This window comes from Egretta garzetta, unplaced genomic scaffold, assembly GCF_000687185.1.
Source record: "Egretta garzetta isolate BGI_Z169 unplaced genomic scaffold, ASM68718v1 scaffold11, whole genome shotgun sequence".
In the NCBI taxonomy this organism is placed as follows: Eukaryota; Metazoa; Chordata; class Aves; order Pelecaniformes; family Ardeidae; genus Egretta; species Egretta garzetta.
In genome coordinates this window covers 2,613,710-2,632,226 of record NW_009258621.1, presented here as the reverse complement: position 1 = coordinate 2,632,226, position 18,517 = coordinate 2,613,710, and the positions used below count along the sequence as shown (strand labels likewise).

General features: G+C 38.2%; 1 protein-coding gene and 1 long non-coding RNA gene across 4 annotated transcripts in view; one reads left to right on the top strand and one right to left on the bottom strand.

Annotated features, from left to right (window-relative positions):
* Positions 1 to 2,364: 2,364 nt before the first annotated feature.
* Positions 2,365 to 16,804, bottom strand: LOC118453304. Its single transcript, XR_004843226.1, has 3 exons — positions 16,795 to 16,804; positions 10,775 to 10,777; positions 2,365 to 2,398 (listed from the first exon to the last, which is right to left on the bottom strand). It is a non-coding gene; the product is annotated as an uncharacterized LOC118453304 (long non-coding RNA).
* Positions 6,238 to 18,517, top strand: part of FBXO11 (F-box protein 11) — a 40,169-nt gene continuing 27,889 nt past the window's right edge. Inside the window, exons 1-6 of one of the 3 annotated variants that reach the window (XM_035903602.1) lie at positions 6,238 to 6,365; positions 6,485 to 6,566; positions 13,079 to 13,220; positions 14,552 to 14,681; positions 15,760 to 15,843; positions 15,926 to 16,058. In XM_035903602.1, coding sequence (XP_035759495.1) covers positions 6,258 to 6,365; positions 6,485 to 6,566; positions 13,079 to 13,220; positions 14,552 to 14,681; positions 15,760 to 15,843; positions 15,926 to 16,058 — 679 coding nt within the window. In that variant the 5' untranslated portion in view covers positions 6,238 to 6,257. Of the gene's footprint in view, positions 6,366 to 6,484; positions 6,567 to 13,060; positions 13,221 to 14,551; positions 14,682 to 15,759; positions 15,844 to 15,925; positions 16,059 to 18,517 lie in introns of all 3 variants that reach the window. The other 2 variants (XM_009648199.2, XM_035903601.1) reach the window with 2 other exon arrangements.

The window sequence follows — 18,517 nt, the reverse complement described above, 5'->3', positions numbered from 1 at the left end:
TTTAAGAAAGCGTCCATTTTTAATGTTAGGTCTGTCCCCTTTCCAAACTGAAAGCCTGCTACTCTGAGTGGAGATTTGTCTCTGAATCTTTTTCTTGCTGGGTCTCTTCCAGTTCCAAACAGCCTTGACTCCTGCCAGAGATTAATCCTTCATGTTGACCTGTGCCATCAGGTCAATACCACCTTTTAGATTTTATCTTTATGTGAGTCAAGCTTGGATATTGCTTGGAAAACACTGCAGGGTTTCTTTCCATAATGATAATTAAAATACATTAGAGTATTTATTAAAATGTCTTGCGTTAGTAGTTGATGTGTTTGCAGCTACTTATTTTAATATAGTTTTTTTAACATTAAACATAAAATGAAGGGAGTTGCTGTATACATGCCTCCTGTTTATTTTGTGTTCTGTTTTGGTTTTTTGAAGTCCACTTTGGAGAAGTTCCACTTGATAGTGAAAGACCACCAGAATCCAGAATACTCTTGCCTTTAGGCTGTGTTGGATGTGGGCTCAGTGCCCTTTGCATGTCATCTTCCTCAGTTTTAGTTGTTTGGTTTTGTTTGAGTGTCGTCTTGTGGGTGGTTTTGGGTTTGGTGGTGGTGTGTTGGTTTGGTTTTTTTTTTTTTGGTAATAGTATTCCTAACTACTGGCTTTCTCTTCAGAGAGATAGTTGGATAGCTCTCAAAATGGTCTCCATTTCAAAAGCAACCTGTCATCCATGACTTTAACCTTTAAATGCTGACCTGAATCAATGGGAAAGCTTCTACTGGTGTGAGAAAGTTTTGCTCTGAGATATGGGGTAGAATGTACCACTTCTGTACTCTGTATCTTTCAGGTTTTGGTGCTGTATCTGCTCTTAAGTGTCTGCCACTTGCTGGGAATGTTTGCAAGGACATAGGATGAGTGTCAGTCACGCTGTTTGTACGTACATTTATTTAACAGCTCACTCCCAGAGGTTTTGCTGGGTAGGTGTGTTCTTGGTTTTTGGGTTTACAATTTGTTACAGAGATATCTGTGTTTTTGCAGTTATTGTGTGTGCAAATACAGAACTCCTGCCTTATATTTCTGTTTTGTAAGTTATTTTGCTTTTATTGCTGTCTCCTTTGTGTGTACCTTCCTCTTCTACTCCCTTAAACTTACGTCGTCTTTTCTTCATTGCAATTTTAAGCTAATCCATCAGTGAGGTAGTTGGAGCTGTCATCTCTCAGGCTGGCAGTATGCCTTATCCGTGTTTTGCCAAATAGAGGCAAGATGCGCTCTACCCAAAGCAACAGAGCTGTATCAGTTCACGGTTTAGTTGCATTTCTCAGCTTTTCTTCTAATTATGAAGATGGACAGTGTTGGGATTTTTTGGTTTAGTAGTTTATTATTTCATTCTGAAATTGCACTAGTCCTCCTTAAGGCATTATATGATGAACTCTTGTTACTGTTGAAATTTATTTGGTAGGCAAGATGAATCACCATTCAAATAGGTTCAATATGTGTTAACTTTGTTTTTCAGAGGTGGTGTTCTAGGACCTACTCCCAATTTGATACTGATTTCTCGGTTTTAAAACTAGTTGGTTATGTTTCTCACCATTTTCTTCCTCTGGTCTGCAGGAACGATTTCAGTGCTGTGTCTCTTTGGGAGTACCTCCCACCCCCAGCATTTTGCCTCTTGACTACAAATAATTTTGTTTTCTTCCTTTCCCCCCCCCCCCCCTTGGGAAGATACAGAAGAACAGCATAAAGAAGTGAAATTGCAGCATTAAACCTAAGTGATTAAACCCAACAGACTAGTGTATGAGTTTCCTCCCTTGAAACTATTTTTTTCCTCCCTTTTTTCTATTTTTTATGAGGCTTTTTTTTAATGCTTTTATCAGCCTTACTCTCTTCAAAACAGTTGTCGTTAATATTTAAGACTACTCTTGGAAATATTATCTGAACACGTGTAAGGTAGAAGTGAAACCACATGCACGTGTTTTTTGTAAAGAAGATGGTGTGGACGTGATAAACTTTCTCTAGAAGTGATTTTTTTCTTAATAAACTATTCGACAGTCCATTGTCACTTTTCTGTAACTTACAATGTCTTTGTGAAACAAAAAAAAAGTTAATTGTGTGCTCTTTAACATACATGCTAAAAAGGACACTGTTCCATAGCATTTGTGGAAACGCAAGACAGTCTTGATTGATTCATAGCCATTGACAGAGTGGCAGATTAATTTTATTTTTCATTCCCTCCTGGAAGTATTTGTGCTTACTGGTCTTTCATGAGTGTTAAAGCTTGTAGTGTTGTGGTTCAGGTTTCATGAGACATTTTGAACTATCAGATAAGATATTTCTTAATTTAAATTTAGGTTTTGACCTGTCAGTGTCACTAAGTTTCTAATTTTCAATAAATGTTTGATATTACTTCATCTAGCTATACAATATAATTGGTGTAAAATACTCAGGTAAATGTTTATCTGAGAGCAGACTCAGCTTAATTTAATCTCTTAAAAACTGCAAATGTATTGACTCGGTTAAAGCTGTGACAGCATCTGGCAGTCACTTCAGCAGGTGTTTGTATGAGGATATTAATATTACACACACACTCCCCCCAAATTTGTTTATTGACTTTTATATATCTGCCATCAACAAATGTGATTATAATGCCTTTTATTTATGTTACTAGATGCAGTAGCTGATACTGTTGTGCTTTGAAATAGGGTTTTCCAAAATATTGTGGAGGCACTGAGGTTCTGTATTTTTAAATTGATTTTTCTGCTTGAAAGCAGGCGTATGTCTGTTATGTGAGTGTGGCTTTTGGAGGAGGATTTTCAAAATACAGCTCCTGGAGTTCTCAGTCTGTACTGTGAGTGTTTTCATGTTGCTTGCTGAGGGAAGGGTAATGGGCAGTCTCCAGGAAATGCTACTTTCTGAGAAGTATTTATCGGAAAGCTAGCACTGTAGCTGGGCTAGTCTGTTCAGAGCCTACAACGGAGCATTTGGAATGCTAAAAACAAGCACAGAGGCTACCTCTGTAACAGATCACTTAAGACTTTCAGGTTTCCTGATGGTGTTTCACTTGACAGTAACTATACAGGCCGCGCTTGGAAAAATACTGTTAATCTTCATTGGTCCTGAAATGTTAGAAATCTTTGCGGAAGCTGGTCAGGCCCTCAGAAATGTGACAAAAACTGCTGGTGAGAAAGAAGTCACCTGCCTCTCCGTACCCTTCTATAGCCAGCAAATTACCTGCATGCAGTTAGGTTCATGGCAGGGCCAGGCCGGAGGCTCTTGGTTCCTGAAGCACTCTCCTCCTCGTGAACCGTTGTCACGATACATGAGCCGTTGTCACGGTGTGTTCCACATGCACCACTGCATGGACGGGTGTCTCCAGGCCGGCGCTGCTGGACACCTTGGCACACGCATGCCCAGGGCACCCTTCTCCTTCCCAGGTGCTGTGTGGGTTCGTGCTTTCCCCTGGTGCCCTTCTCTCATCTTCCTTGTCGCTTGGATGGGAAAAAAAGGAAGATGTTAATTCTTCTGATACCTGCTGTGAACCTGAGGGAATGTGTGCATATCCCTTAACATCATCTGTGCCAGAAAAGTCATCTTCAAGCAGGACTCCTGCTATCCTCCTAAATCTACTGCAAGAAAAGGATACATTTCTTTTCTGCTTAGCCAGCCCTTCAGTGTTTCAGCCAAACTGACCTTTACTTCCATTTTCCCCTGCAGGCTTCTGCCTTCTCTTTCCAGCAGTAATATGTTTTGTCCTTAGTGGCCTCCATGGGTTTACTTCTAAGGATGTGATTGGGGTTTGTCTCTGCCCTTTTCATTGCCTACCGAGGGATCAAAATTCTGTGCTTTGATTTTTAGTCTTTTTTTTTTCTTCCCGTTTTCTTTGCTTATTATCCTTTTGTTGTGTTTCATGTGGCAATTTTGAACTATTACACTGACCATCCAGAACAGGGGGAAAGCCCCAGCCGTTCTGACAGTCATTTTGTGTCTTCAATGCAAAATAGGTGAACAGGCTGAAGACTAGACACTCAAAATCCCTGAGTAGCGTGCTTCTGGCAGATACTTGCAGCAGAAATCATAATTACCGTATCAGATCTTAAACAGAAATAGGCAATGCAAAGTAGATAACTCGCTGCAGTGTTTGGGTGTTTTGCTGTGTGAGTGCCTCACTGCTGGTGGTGGCTGCCCAAATGCCTCTTGGCGGTAGCAGCTTCTCTCTTCCGCCTGCTGATATCTTGTTAAATTGGTTATTTTCGATTGGAGATGAGAAGAAACGGGTAAAATTAGGTGACTGAATCGTGAGTACGCAATGGGTCTGCTTTGGGGTCAGTAACCTCCCTCAGGCGTGCAGGGCCAACACAGGGCCAGACGCTCCTTCACAGGAAAACGCGCTGCCCTTCATCTATCGATGTCCTTTAGGTTTTTTGCATAATGCATAAATACTTGGCCTTCACAGGTAGAGAAGTGCTCAGATGCTAGCAAGGTGTGCCACATAAGCAGGAGGGGGGAGCTAGCATCTAGGTGAAGGTGGGGAGGTTGCTCTGCTGCTTTAAAAAGTGGTGGGTTTGTGGTAGAAGTTTCAATTTGCTCCTGTCCTTACAAACCTGCGCTCTTGCTGCAGAAGGGGTGGTAGTTCTTCCCAGTCATGTGGCCTTGTCCCCTCCTTATGGTTGTGCTGAGCTGGACCAGCTGCTGGGCTGGCCGAAGGCTAATCATGGAGGTCCTTCTGACAGGGTTAGTTTTCAGGTGGATTAATGAGCTGATGACACTCTTCTAGAGTGCCCTGAGCTGACTGTGTGAAGCTGTGCACATACCACCAGCTAACTTCATCTTTCTACAAGCTTCTGTCCTCTATTTAGATGTCCTGGCAGTGTTGTGATCTGTTTATGAGACATGGCATGGTTTGTAATTTATAAATATCTGCTGTGGTAGAGGAAAAATTGGCACCAGAAAAGAGCAGGAGGACGCTAAAATAGCTAACCAACAAAATTCTGAAGAAAGAGCTGTCACTGATGTAGCTTGGGCTACGATGGCATGCGTAATCCTATATAAATGCAATGTTTTGTAATTTATGTAAAAAAAAAAAACCAACAAACCCACAACAAACACTTAGGAGAATCATAAGATTATGATCTTGAAATGTAAGGGAATCTTTAGAACTTTAAAAATTGCTTTTCTTTGTATTTTAAACAGACTGGTTTAATATTTGAAGTGTAGGGGGGTTTTACGGTGGGGTGTGGGTGGCTTTTTTAAAATTTTTTTTCTATCATTCTGTCTTTACCTTAATATATTCAGGAAAACTGCTTACTCTACAGTATTGCTTTTCTGGCTATCAGTTTTACATCATGTTTTACCAGTTTAAAACAAAAAAGCAGTTAAACCAAAAAGGAAGCCCAAAATTCTTTTCTCACAGCTAAGCATCTGCAGAAAGTATACCTTTTACTTAAGTGGAGCTGGGTCTTAATTTATTTTCTAGATGGTTTTTCTTCTGGCCTCTTTTAAATTCTTGTCACTTTATTATATGATGCTAGTTGTAGGGCATGCAGTGATAAGTTGTTATTCCTTGCTTGTTTCAGGTATGTTCCGTAAATAGATGAAAGTGGAAAATTGAAACTAACGAATCAAAAACTTAAAATTATACGCATCATACTTTCTGCACTTTTTTTTTTAAAGGGCAAGGAGAGAATATACTCTTACTTTCCTAAATAAGAGTATATTCCTATTTATGCAAACAGAATGTATGTATTTAAAGCTACCTCCATTTTACAGAATGATTTGTATGCTGGCCTGGGGTATTCCTGAAACGTTTGGGGAAAATTCTGCCTTGAGTTTTGTACTAAATGCCATGTTTACTAAAGGATTTCTTGATAACATCTGGTTAATAATTGAAATTCCAGTGTTCCTCATTATGCTGATAGGTGAAAAATTTGAGGTAATGAGGTGATGGAATTAGCATAGTGAATTATATGCTTGCAGAGAAACTGAAAGCCTAGGTTTTTGGGTTTTTTGTTAGGTTTTTTTAAGCAGCTTTTGGTTTAGCTGCTGTGTACATATGGAGAACATAAGCTAATTCATGTGTGCTTTCTCATGTAACTTTATGCTGTGTATATTATGTTTTTTCACTAGAAGGTCTCTGTGCTCTAGCACTTCCTCCCCACCATCCTGACTGGATGTATTTATCTGAAAATTTCTGTAGCATTTTTCTGGCATAAAACAAAACTACAACTCTAACGAACAAATTCCCTTTTTTGTTGACAGATGATGATGTACCTGCAGATATGGTTGCAGAAGAATCAGGTCCTGGTGCACAAAATAGTCCATACCAACTTCGCAGAAAAACTCTTCTACCTAAAAGAACAGCTTGCCCTACAAAGAGCAGTATGGAGGTAACTTTTGTTTGTTTTTAATTGTAACGTAAATCTTACAGCTTCAAGAATCAGAAGCTAATTAGTACTTGTCATAAGTTACCTAATGACTGAACTAATTCTTACTTATTTCATTAAAGGGTGCCTCCACTTCAGCTACTGAAAACTTTGGTCACCGAGCTAAACGTGCTAGAGTATCTGGAAAATCCCAGGATTTATCAGGTAATACCTTTTTGTACAAAAAAGGGGGTGGGGGAGAAGGGGTGGAGACACTCTTGACTTCACACCCACCCACACACTTAAACTTATTTTTCCTGTCTGTTTTCCAGATAAGAAACAGTAGTGAAAAAACTACAAACTTTTTCTGAATTTCAAATCTGGAAGCATGATTTTAATCTGATTTTTAGAATCTGGTCCTTTAATCTGCCTGCTTTGCTGCAGGCACATGGTTTTTATTCTCCTCAAAGAGCTGTGTAATTGTATCCAAGCTACTGTTAGAAGCAGTAATGCTGCAATGGTGCAGCACTCTGACTAGGCTTATTTATCATTTTTCATATTGATGTATTGTTCCAGTATATTGTTTAGAGGAAGTTCTGGTATGTCGTTATAGCACTTCATTATGGAGAGAGGGAGAGAGTTTGTGTGTGTTTATAAATAAAAAAATACACATATACCTACATACATTTCACACACATGTACAATATATGTACATTGTATAATAAACACATACTTGCAATACATGTGAATACAATTATCTTGTGTGTGTATTTTTTATTTGTGTGCACACACACATTATATATAGACATATCCTACTTGTTCGTTTTTTCTATGTCATTTTTCCGTCTCTCTGCTTCTACCCCTTTTTGTCTCCTGACACACTCTTTAGTTCCAGGAGATCTGCTGTCACTTTTCCCTGGAAAATCAACACCAATGCTTGCCAGCTCCCATTGATGTGGTTTCTGTTGCTTTTCTTGTTGGTTTTTTTTTTTTTTTGTTTGTTTGTTTTAAGTCCATGTCTCCCTTAACATTGTGAATTAAAACTGAGCAGCTGGCACAAGGCTTTGGTCCATTTTCATTGCTTATGTTGAAGTTGTCTCTTTCTGGCTTCTAACCTTCTCTTGTAGTGTAAGTTTTATCTTTAAAGCCCTCTGTCTCTTTGCCCCTCTGTTTTATTCTCCCTCCTCCTCCCCCCCTTCTTCCTCCCCCTTTGATTAACTCTTTTCATGTCAGCAACTGTTTAAGAATCTTTTAATCTGAGATTTAATTCTTGAAATAGCCAGAACCAACTGATCATCAACCTACTTCCAGTTTCATTTCCTGATTTGATACCAGAAGCCTTGTGTAAAGCTGTCTTGTTGTGGACTCGGTTTCTCTTGCCAGTTCTTAGTTTTTCTTCAAGGTTATTCACTTTTGGTGTGTTCTTCATCATGCTTTTGCTCGCCTCCTTGCTTTAGTGAAGGTATGAAACTTTACTCAAGTCCTGTGGTAGAAATTACAACATGAATGACACTAATTTCCAAAGGAATTCTCCACACTTCACTGCACATTCCTTTTGTTACATTCTTGAACTCATGCGGGGAAAGTACTGGGGTTGTGGAGGCTTCTCTAGCATGGAATTACCAGAAGAATTGTAAACAAAGATTTTATAATTGTGCTTTTAAGATTGTGTTCAGGCGAGTCTCAGTCTAACAAGGGAGTGTCCTTCTCAGCCCATTTTCTGTTCATCTCTTTCGCAGTGTGGATGATGGTTATTTTTTATTTTCCCCATTGAGTTTTTGAGATATTCCTCTAAATTTGTAGGAGTACTGATTGTGGTGAGATTTACAACCCCTCCCTGCCCTGGTTTTTGTTAGCATAGATAATGATAGCTGTTGGGACTGAGTTGTAAGCATGAGACTTTCTGGATTGTTATCAGTGGAGATTGTATATTGTCATCTGGAACATGTAGCTGTTTATTTTGGAGTTGTAGATGAAATGAAGGCATGAGACTAGAAACATAGGAAAATGCCTTGGTGAAGAACTATTCCTTCTTGCATGGACTCTTGAGGGAAATTTGGTGGAGATGAAAGGAGAAATGCCAGTCAATTAGAGTTTCCAGCTGGAGTGGAGCTAATAGTTGGAAAACCAGAAGACTATTCCTTATTTTATCACTGATTTTAGAATTAGTGCAGCTGAGAGAGTTGCTGTTTCAAATTGTAGGGGAAGACAGTCATGAATAACACATTAGCATTTTGAAATATTGACTTTTTTTCTATTATTTTGACCCTGTCCTCCAGTGGTCTCTGCAGTGAACAATGAGCTCTTCAATCCAGAGACAGAAAGATTGATGAATATACAAGAATTTGATGAGAAGGCAACACATTATAGAAAATACATGAATAATTTGCTACTTAAACTCTTAAGTAGAATACAAAAAATGAAGAACCCAAAAATTTAGATAAGAAATAGGTATAATGGAGCTGTGCTGCTTAAATCACAAATGACTGGTGAACCTATGAATTCAGCATTTGTTTGAGATCTGTAGGAAACATTTACAGCTTTTAGATCTTAATGATCCAAATACTCGTATCATATGGTGATACAATATTTCTTGATTTACTGAAAGATTTAAATTCAGTATATTCTGACCATTTCCTTATGTTACCTCAACTGTAAATGTATGCTTCCTCTTACCAGGATATTTCAGAGTCTTCAGTACCACCTGCCTTGTCATTTTAATCCAGGGTTTCAATCATTTGACTTTTCGCTTATTACTGTGTAGGTTTTTTCCTCTCTTGCTTTAAGATCACTACATTTGCATATCTGTTTTATACTGGGTAGTTCTTGCTGACTTTTAACCATGTTAGGAAGACTTCAGAGACAAGTAATTTATTTCTTTTCACTGAGCTGCAGTAGACACTGAGACTCCAGGTTACTGGATCACTTGTTGATTGTTCCGTACATGCACAGCTCATAGTTCACAGAACTTACTGCCTTTTAAAATTTATTTTTTACTTTTCCTATTGATTTATAAGATATTTTTCCAAGAACACTGCATGCTATGTTTTCTGACATATTTCTACTTCTTAACAAGAAAATATTTTTACTAAATGCCTCCTAATGGAACAAAAGCTATTTGTCTCCCATCTTTTCCACTAAAATGGACAAAAAAGGTATCCATACAAGACATAATTTACAATTCGGGATTCATGGGATGGCATTCTTGGTCTTTGAAAGTGAATTACCTTCTTTGTACAGGCAGCTTTCTCTACCCTTTGTCTTGGTATTACTATACTAGTTTCTATCTACTAAATAATCAAAATTGAAACTGAATTAGCTTTGCATATCCTGTGGAAACAGAGTGACATAACCAGCTGTGTTTCTAATTTTCAGTTGTCTAGTATATTAGCACTTTATTAAAATTATAAATAGTTCAACTGTGAACTTAGGGTAGGGCAAAGATAAAGATGGGTGATGAACTCATGTGTTTTGTTTTTGTTTTTATTCTTGTCTATTTTTTAACGCTTATCTGGAAAACTGACAATTTTTTTTTTTTTTTTTTAGTAAGAGTATGCATTTTGTACTTAAGCTTCACTTTGTCAATAGGCATAAACCTGTCAGGACTAGCAGTGCACGAATGTTTCTGACTTGGTGGCCAGACAAACCTTTTGTAAACTGGGAGGAAGAACATATTGAATGCATCTTTACTTTGACAGCTTACTAAAAGATACCAAAAATGTGAAGTGGAAATATGTGAAACAAAAGCATGGGGTTATCTCTTGGACTCAGAGAGTATTTAAGTCTTTACAATAAGAAGCGATCTAGCTTTTTCAAGTTATACTGGAGAATTCTACCTAGTAAATCCCTGATATAGTAATTGAGTGGATAAATCTTAAATCAACCCCTTTTTCTAATTGAGCAGCAGGGCAGTTTAAATCTCGCTACTACAGAGTTTTGGATAAAAGTGGGTGAGAATAGCAAACACCTGTAAAATCATAATCTTCATTTTGCAAGCAGAGCCTAAGTTTCCAAGTAAGTACAACTGGAAAAATTGCAGAGCGTGAGGGAGTTGATTGTGGCTTTTTTGTTGTTGTTGCAAGAAGTTTTTCAACACTTTCAAAGTTGGTCCCTGCCCCTTGCAGTAAGGAAGTGCATCTGGATTTCAATTTCCATTTTGAGATAGGACCTCTGGAGGAAAATGGGACTGTGAACTGTTGAGCATGTGAACTGGGAGGCACTACAGTAGTGGACTTCCCCCTTCAATAAAAAAATTAATCAAGGTCCTAGCATACATAAATACAAAGGAAGAAGAAATTCTGCAGGTTGTTTAGGGAAGTTAACTGATTGTCTTGTGAAGAAGATAAAATTGTATGCCTCGGGGATTTGTGTGTTAAAAGGAGAAGACAGGTTGTGGAAGGGTTGTGAGGATTTACAGTCTTCTACTGTCTCACAAGCTGAAATGCGATGTTGTGAATGCAAGGCAGTATCTCCACATCTAACTGGAAAGCTACCAGAAAAAGATGAATTCAGAAGCAGTGTCCAATTATCCTGTGATGCATTTCAAGGGTAATTAGGACTGTAGAATGAATTGCTGCTGCCTATTTGACACAGAAAAGAACTTTTATATCTCCAGTGGAAAAGGACCTTTTTAAAAACCAGCATTGATCATGCATGTAACACTTTTTGGTGATGCCCAACCATGCTTGCCTTACAGACTGCTGGTATATGGTCCCAAAGTGTCTCTTGAGCATAAGGCCTTTCCAGACTACTTGCTTTTTATTAGTTTTGCTAACTTACTGCTTCAGCCTGGCTCATGTTTTGTTTTTGTTTTATGAATAAAAATAACTTTTTAATCTGGAAATTAATAATGAAGGGAACCATCTTGGCCAGCTTCTGGACATTCATTCCTGTCTCCTTCCTTGTGCCCATGCTAGCACTTCTGTAGCTTGCAGTAAACTGCAACAAGGAGCTGATCCATGAAAAAAAACCTAGTTTGGAGGAGATGGGTAAGGATAAGGGAGGAAAAAAATTCTGGTTTATTCTGACCATGAGGAATACTACCAACCGAAAGGATGCTTTGGGAGCAAATAGCTATGGGCATGTGTGTTTTGTACAGCATAGCTTTTTGTTGGATTGAAGTGGCATGTACCCTATAGCTTATGACTGCAAAGTGTGTTACTGCCGAGAGCAGCCATCAGTCAGTTGGACAAATGCCCTCTGAGCATCTTAGAGGAAATCTGTATTTGTGAATCGCTAAGGTGACATTCATAAAATGGCGCAACAAGGAACAGGTTCAGGGAAAGTCACTATAAAGTCAGTAATATTTCAGAATTTCTACTAACTGGTCTGACCACAGATGTAAGCGTGACACCCGGAAAAACAGCTTTAATCAGTTTTCTTGTAGTACACGGGTTCTGGTGATGTGGTCTGTAGACCGCAGTTTAGCATCGTCATAAAAGCTACAGTTCTGGTCCTCGCAGTTCACGTCTTCTCTCTTGCTTGTAGCTGGAAATAACATGGTTACTGTGCTGCTTTACCCAGCGAAGACTTGGGGCTTATCAGTTCTTTTTTGTGTGTGTGTGCAATCTCACATGGAGATTATTTTTCAGAATGTTATTTCCTCCAATTCAGTAGGTCATCTTTCTGAGGGTCACTCTAGTGGTCTTCCTGTAGTAGCCAAAATTGCAATCCTGTTGCTCCCTAAGTTCCAGATATTTTAGGAAAAAATGAATAATGCAAGGAGCATTACATGGATGTAATTGCATTAGGAATGTAGCAGGAGCTTTTAATGCCTTGCATACAAATTCACTAAACTTTGGAGGCTGATCTGTACGGTTCTGCCTGAGAAAGGACCATAATGACAATAACCAAACAAGCGACCTGTGCAAACAGAACTCCCCTGCAGTGAGGATACCTGCCACAGAAGAGTCTTAGGAGAACACAAACTACAGATGGGGGTTTCCTACATGGATGTATGTGTGTAGTGCGCACGTGCCCAAGAGCAGGGGTTTGACAAAGTGCACTCATGTCTCCACACAATGATATGGGCATGCCACTTTCTTAAACCTCTCTCAAGAAATGCAACATCTGGCAAGGCTAACACTTCTTCTGGCTTAGATCTTTCATTTTAAAAGAAAGCATAAATGGGAGTAAGTGTAAAAAGGGGACTTTGGAATTATTGCTGGCTACTGGTTTCCTGCATCCCAGATGTCCTCTTTCCTAATGTGATCGTTGTGGAAGAACAAGAAATTTTTACTAGTAGTTTTTCAAGGCAGTGACTAATTCTGAGTAAATTCTTTTGTGTTTGAAAACATTTGCAGAGATTTTTGACTTTGGAACTGGACTATTATTATTATAATATGGATAATGTGGGTTAATTGAACCACACTGAAGCTAATAGCGCAAGGAGCCAGTATATCTGGAACATGCACAGTAGCCTACTTAATGTCTGCAGTTGTATGCAGATTGATTCCTCCGACAGAAAAGGTGAACTAAAAAGTTTTGAAAGGGGACTTGAAGTGTCTAACTTCTACCTGACTCCACAGTCAACAGTTTACCTCTTTTTTTTTTTTTTTTTTTTTTCTTCTTCAGATTAGATGACAAGTACTCTTTTTAAAAAACAAAAAAGGGTGCTTTGAGATCATTGGTGTTTTAAATGGGAATCTTTCAAATGCCAAGCTTGTGACCTGTTTTGATCAGAATTTGGGCTGGTTAAATATCTCAATAATCTTATATAGATTACTGTTTAATAGCAGCACCTGCAGAACAATATCTTCAGGAGAAGTTGCCAGATGAAGTGGTTCTAAAGATCTTCTCCTACCTGCTGGAGCAGGATCTCTGTAGAGCAGCTTGTGTGTGTAAACGCTTCAGTGAGCTGGCTAATGATCCAATTTTGTGGTAAGTGAAAAGCTATTCCTCACTATCTTGAGGAATATTAGATGTGTTGCACGAGATGCCAGTACAATAGAAAAATTGAAATGTAGGTTGCAATTAGTTGAATTAAAACCAATTGTATTTTAATATGGCTGGTTTACTTAAGCATTATTTGTTATTTATGAATATCTGATTATATGTATTAAACAGTAAAACTTGATTCTCTAGTAGTATAGATACTATTTAAATAATGGCTGTTTTAAAAAAAACAGTGAGATATTCCTTCAGTAGCCACTCCTTCCTTTCTTCCCCTCTTTGATATTTTTCGGGCTTCTGCAGGGATTATGTTACTTGATGCAAAAGAAACAATGCATTTATTTATGTTAGATGCAAGTTTTATCTGGTGTTACTTAGATTTCTTTTTTTCTTTTGGTTTGATTTGATTTTTTTGTTTTGTTTAATGGTTGGATGCTCAGACTGTTTTCCCCCATATGAATCCACCCTACACCTGCATTATTTAGCTTGGCTAAATGAGATCTAATTTGTGATTTTTATTTATTTTTTTTTTAATACAGGAAAAATAGTATGTTTCTCAGGCTTTTTTTTCTTTTTAAATAAAGATTAAGACTAAAAGAAAAAGAATAAAATTTGAGTACAACATCACAAAAATGCTTCTCCCCCCCTGCCCCGTAAAGACAGTTTTGGGGATGTTTTTTCAGATGAATTACAACTTCTAAGATTCAGTGGCATCCTGTAAGTCTGGGCTTCATATCAGCAGGCTCAGAAACTGCAATTATTTGTATTCTGGCACTAATCAAAAGAATCAAATTGTTGTGTGCTTTTTTCCTTCTTTTTAAGCCACTGTAATCCATCCACTGATTAACTCTTTTTGAAATACAGTGCATCATTTGTTCCCTTTGAATGCATTTTTTCAGCCCTTTTTTTTGGCAAGGTGAGGAAGAGGTGGTGGCACACTTTGTCTTAGGTTTTGTTATGCTGATACCTTTTGTAAGTGTTAAAGCCATATTGTAGCTAATACACAGACTCTGATTGCACAAACAGTGTAACTAACTGCTTAAATTTCTTCATGGAAATTACATGTTGAGAACTCTTTCACTTGGATCATGAAACACATGTCAAAATTTTTCTTAAAAAAACCACAGAAGTCAGTCCAACAGAAAAATTGTTTGGAAGTGTTTTAAAGTGGTTGGTACTGATCTTGGTCAAATTCACTGTCACAGACTGGCAAATGCAGTTGGAAAAAACCCAGTTCTTAACATTTGGTATGTTACATTAAAATGGAAGAGTAATCAGAAATACATTAATTTTCTTTTCTGCTTGACACTTCTGCTTAGGAAAAGATTGTATATGGAAGTATTTGAGTACACTCGTCCAATGATGCATCCTGAACCTGGTAAATTTTATCAGATTAATCCAGAAGAATATGAACATCCAAATCCCTGGAAAGAAAGCTTTCAGCAACTGGTAACAGCAGTATTCATTTATATTCCAATTTAAAGACGGTTTATAAAAGTAGAAACCTGAACTTCTGAAATGTGGCTGACAATAGTAATTATTTTGGTTTTAGATGTTAAAAAGATGATGGGAGTGAGGAGATGGGGAGAGATCCTTGTTTTGTGTTATGCAGTGGGGGATATCTGAAATTATTTCCTGTTTTGAGGCACACTTTAGGGAGAAATTTCATGGTAAAGTGGAGCGCAGGAGCATCCAGCTCTTTTTATCTTGGGTTTTTCCTCATGTTTTGCATCACTGAAATTCTGTGGAAGAGATTGTCATGGTCTGTGGCTCACAAATAAACTTCAAATGTATTGTTTTCATATATTATTAAACCAGTGTGTATGCTGGTTTTCAGATTTGTATGCATCTTCCTCTAGTAAACCAAACAGTATTATGATAACATCACTTGGGCTTAAATAGTCACTTACAGCTGATGTGACTGGAGCTAAACCTTTAGACATGATTGAGGCTCCATTCCCCAGTATCAAAGGTATTGTAAGAATGGCTGGGCATGATGTTTGAAAAACATAAGTAAAGGAAATAAATATCAAGGTGAGTGTTGTATTACACAACGCTCTGTGTAATTGGTTAATGAAATTCTGAAGCTTGTTGAGGGCAAATACTTGACTTGTCTACTTTGTTCAGTACTTAATAAAAAATGAAGGTATAGGATTCTTTTTTTCCTCACCATATAAATGCAGTTTGTTTTGTGGCAAGCTTCTAGAAAATCAAAAGATGGAAATAAGAACATCTGTTGTGGAGTGGATAAAGGTACACAAAGCTTTTCAGTCACTTTAGAGGCTTTTGGCTGTGTAAGTAGGTTAGCCTCTTGGTTTAGTTGATCACTCTCTTAAGCTCAGACTTCTTTTGGTGTTGCCGTTTCAAACTGGGTGCCTAATATGGGAGATCAGAATATGATCCTTAGTTCCTGGAACAAACAGGTATCAGTAAATGTTTTGTTAATTAGGGTATTAGTAGATCTCATGTCTGTGCATTTGGATCCACCTGTCTGCAAGCTTATCATAAATGGTTTTCCTTTTTTCAGTACAAAGGAGCACATGTAAAGCCAGGTTTTGCTGAACACTTCTACAGTAATCCTGCAAGATACAAAGGAAGAGAAAATATGTTGGTATGTTTCTAAAGCAGCTCTTAAGAATATTTTTATAACTTTGCATGGGTATTTCTCTCTAAACTTGTCCCTTTTCTTCTAGTATTACGATACCATTGAGGATGCTCTTGGTGGAGTTCAGGAAGCTCATTTTGATGGACTTATCTTTGTTCACTCTGGTATATATACTGACGAATGGATATATATAGAATCTCCAATCACAATGATCGGTGCAGGTATTTAAACTAAGAGTATCTTTGTCTCAAAGTATGACTTGTGTTAATTACCACCTTAATTACAAAAATATTCTGGTGTATTAAATATTCAGTATAACTGCCTGTCTTTCTTCATTAGCCTAATAAATAAGTATTTTCTATACAAATGTCACTAAAAAGTAGCTGATGCTTCAGATAGAAGTACTGTTGTCCACTTGTTAGTTCTTGAAATAACTTACTTATCTTTTTAGTTCATGATGAGAAAAAAATGTAATTTGTCAGAAAGTATACTCGGTTACATGACTGCAGTTGAAATTTTCAGGTGGTTCTTATGAAATTTGTTTATATATAACCTATCTCCAGAGTAGAATCCATCAGTGGGAGCAAGCCCAAATTAGTATATGTCCCATTTTCTTCATCATCATAATTCCATCTCGAGGAAGGAAATGAGAGCATCCAGCAGAAAGATTCTGAGACTGGAGGTTCTTTCTCTGTTCATCTCCCAACTGCTCCTCTAAAGGAGAACCTTTATGGAGAAGGAAATAAGACTTTCAGAATAGGAAAGGTTTAGGAAGTTAATACAAGATAATACACTTAGCTGCAAATTGTGGTGCTTGTGGAGCTGTCTGCTTTTTCTGTCCCTACTGTGAGCATGTTAATCCCCAGCAGCACGATAGCATGGTAACAATTGAGACTGTCTTAATGTCGGGTAGAGATCTTGGTTCAGAGGTCTCGGACTTCTTGCTCCTGTGGTGACCCAGAAGTGAATTGCCTGCTGCCTGCTTTTTCTGAGATACTATCTGTCTGGGTTGGTTTTTTTTCTGGTGTGTTGGGGATTTTTGTTTGGTGTTTTTGTTTTGGTGGTTTGGGTGTCTTCTTCTTGAGTGAGCCTATTCTGGCACTTTTTGCCTTGGTTTTGCAGCCTTGGCAGTGAGAATGTTCCAGTGCTGGTCTTAAAACTTGTCCCTGCACATCTGCAAGATGCAGCTGCCTTAGTATGTTTGTCAGTTCATGACTATGTTTCTGAAGCTGACATCCTGAACATGCCCACTTCCAGTCCTTTGGTTTGTGTTGTGGAGAGATTTTTGGAGGACAAACTGGATTCCTTTTAGATGAGACTAATCTAAGAGACGATGTTCCTGGAATACTCTTTATTGCACTCTAGTAGTCGGTGTACGTTCAGTCAGAGGGACCAGGCTAGGACTAGGCCAAAGTCACAGTCTCTTCTACTCTCCCTGTCCTGCAACACATGTGGTGTGGATGTCTGATCCCCTCAGCACTATTTCACTCTCTAGTACCATGCCTGTTATGCTGCAGTGCTTGCTAATGCAGACATGGCCTTACACAAATAATAAAATACCCCTGGCTTCTGTTTCAGATAGGGGATGGACAATAATAGAAGCCAGTACAAATGCATTTGTGAAATGTTTAAAATCCAGAAGAAACTGGATCAGCACTGTCCTAAGATACAAAATTTCTCCATTACTTCATGAAACTTGAAACGACATCTTTGATATCTGGTTAAACTTCTGCATGTTCTCTGGCTCCCTTTTAAGTTTTGAAAGGCCCTCTGCTTTCCCTTCCTCTGGAATTAACCTAAGTTACTCAAAAAAACCAGTTATCTTAACTACAGTTCTTTAAAAGCAAGGCATCTGTATCATGTATTTTTGTAACGGAATAGCTGTCTTGGGGAACAAAACCTCCAAGAGGAATCCAGAAATGCTAGCTGTATTTATATTTCAGTTTCTGGCACTGCTGAGCCTTCACTTCCTCAGACTTTCTCCACTGAATGGTCAGTGACATTGTAGAGGGAGTCAATTTTCATTTGTCTGGAAAAGAAAACAAATTAAAGTGAACCACTAAGCCTTGGAGAACTACCTCTTCTCTGCTCAGTCTGGCATGCTTTTCAGAATGGTAGGATTAAGGCAGCACCAAATCTCTCCGCAGTTCTACTCAAATTTCTGTAATAGTTTCTTCTGCTGACTTCTGAAGCAGCACAGCATTATTAGAAAGGCAGCTTTACATACCTAGAGCTTTCAAGAAACTTCTGCTTTCTTGTCTAAGCAAAATGTTTTTACAGAATAATGCCCAGCGTTCTAGGTTTGTTGTTCTGTTTAATTTTGGGGGTTGCTCTTTCTTTCCTTGCATCTAGGGGAAGGAGTCAGGTTCAGAAGGAAGCCTTTGAAGGTATTACTAGTACTGTGGCTTATCTGAACTGTCAAGTAAGAAGCAAGAGTAGAGGTGCTGTAAGGAAACTGATGCATCTGGTTCAGTAGATGGAAATACCTATGAATTTCTTAAAAGAATTCTGTTTTCCAGGGTTGGGGAGGGGGTGTCAGATAACTGCAGGAATACAAGCCTTCCCTGGAGTGCTCTTCTCACTCAAGACATGAAGTCTCTCATCTTAATAGCTGAGTTTCAGCAGTTGTACATACATGTGTCCTGATCTGAGAATCTTCACTGAATATGTATGTTTTCTG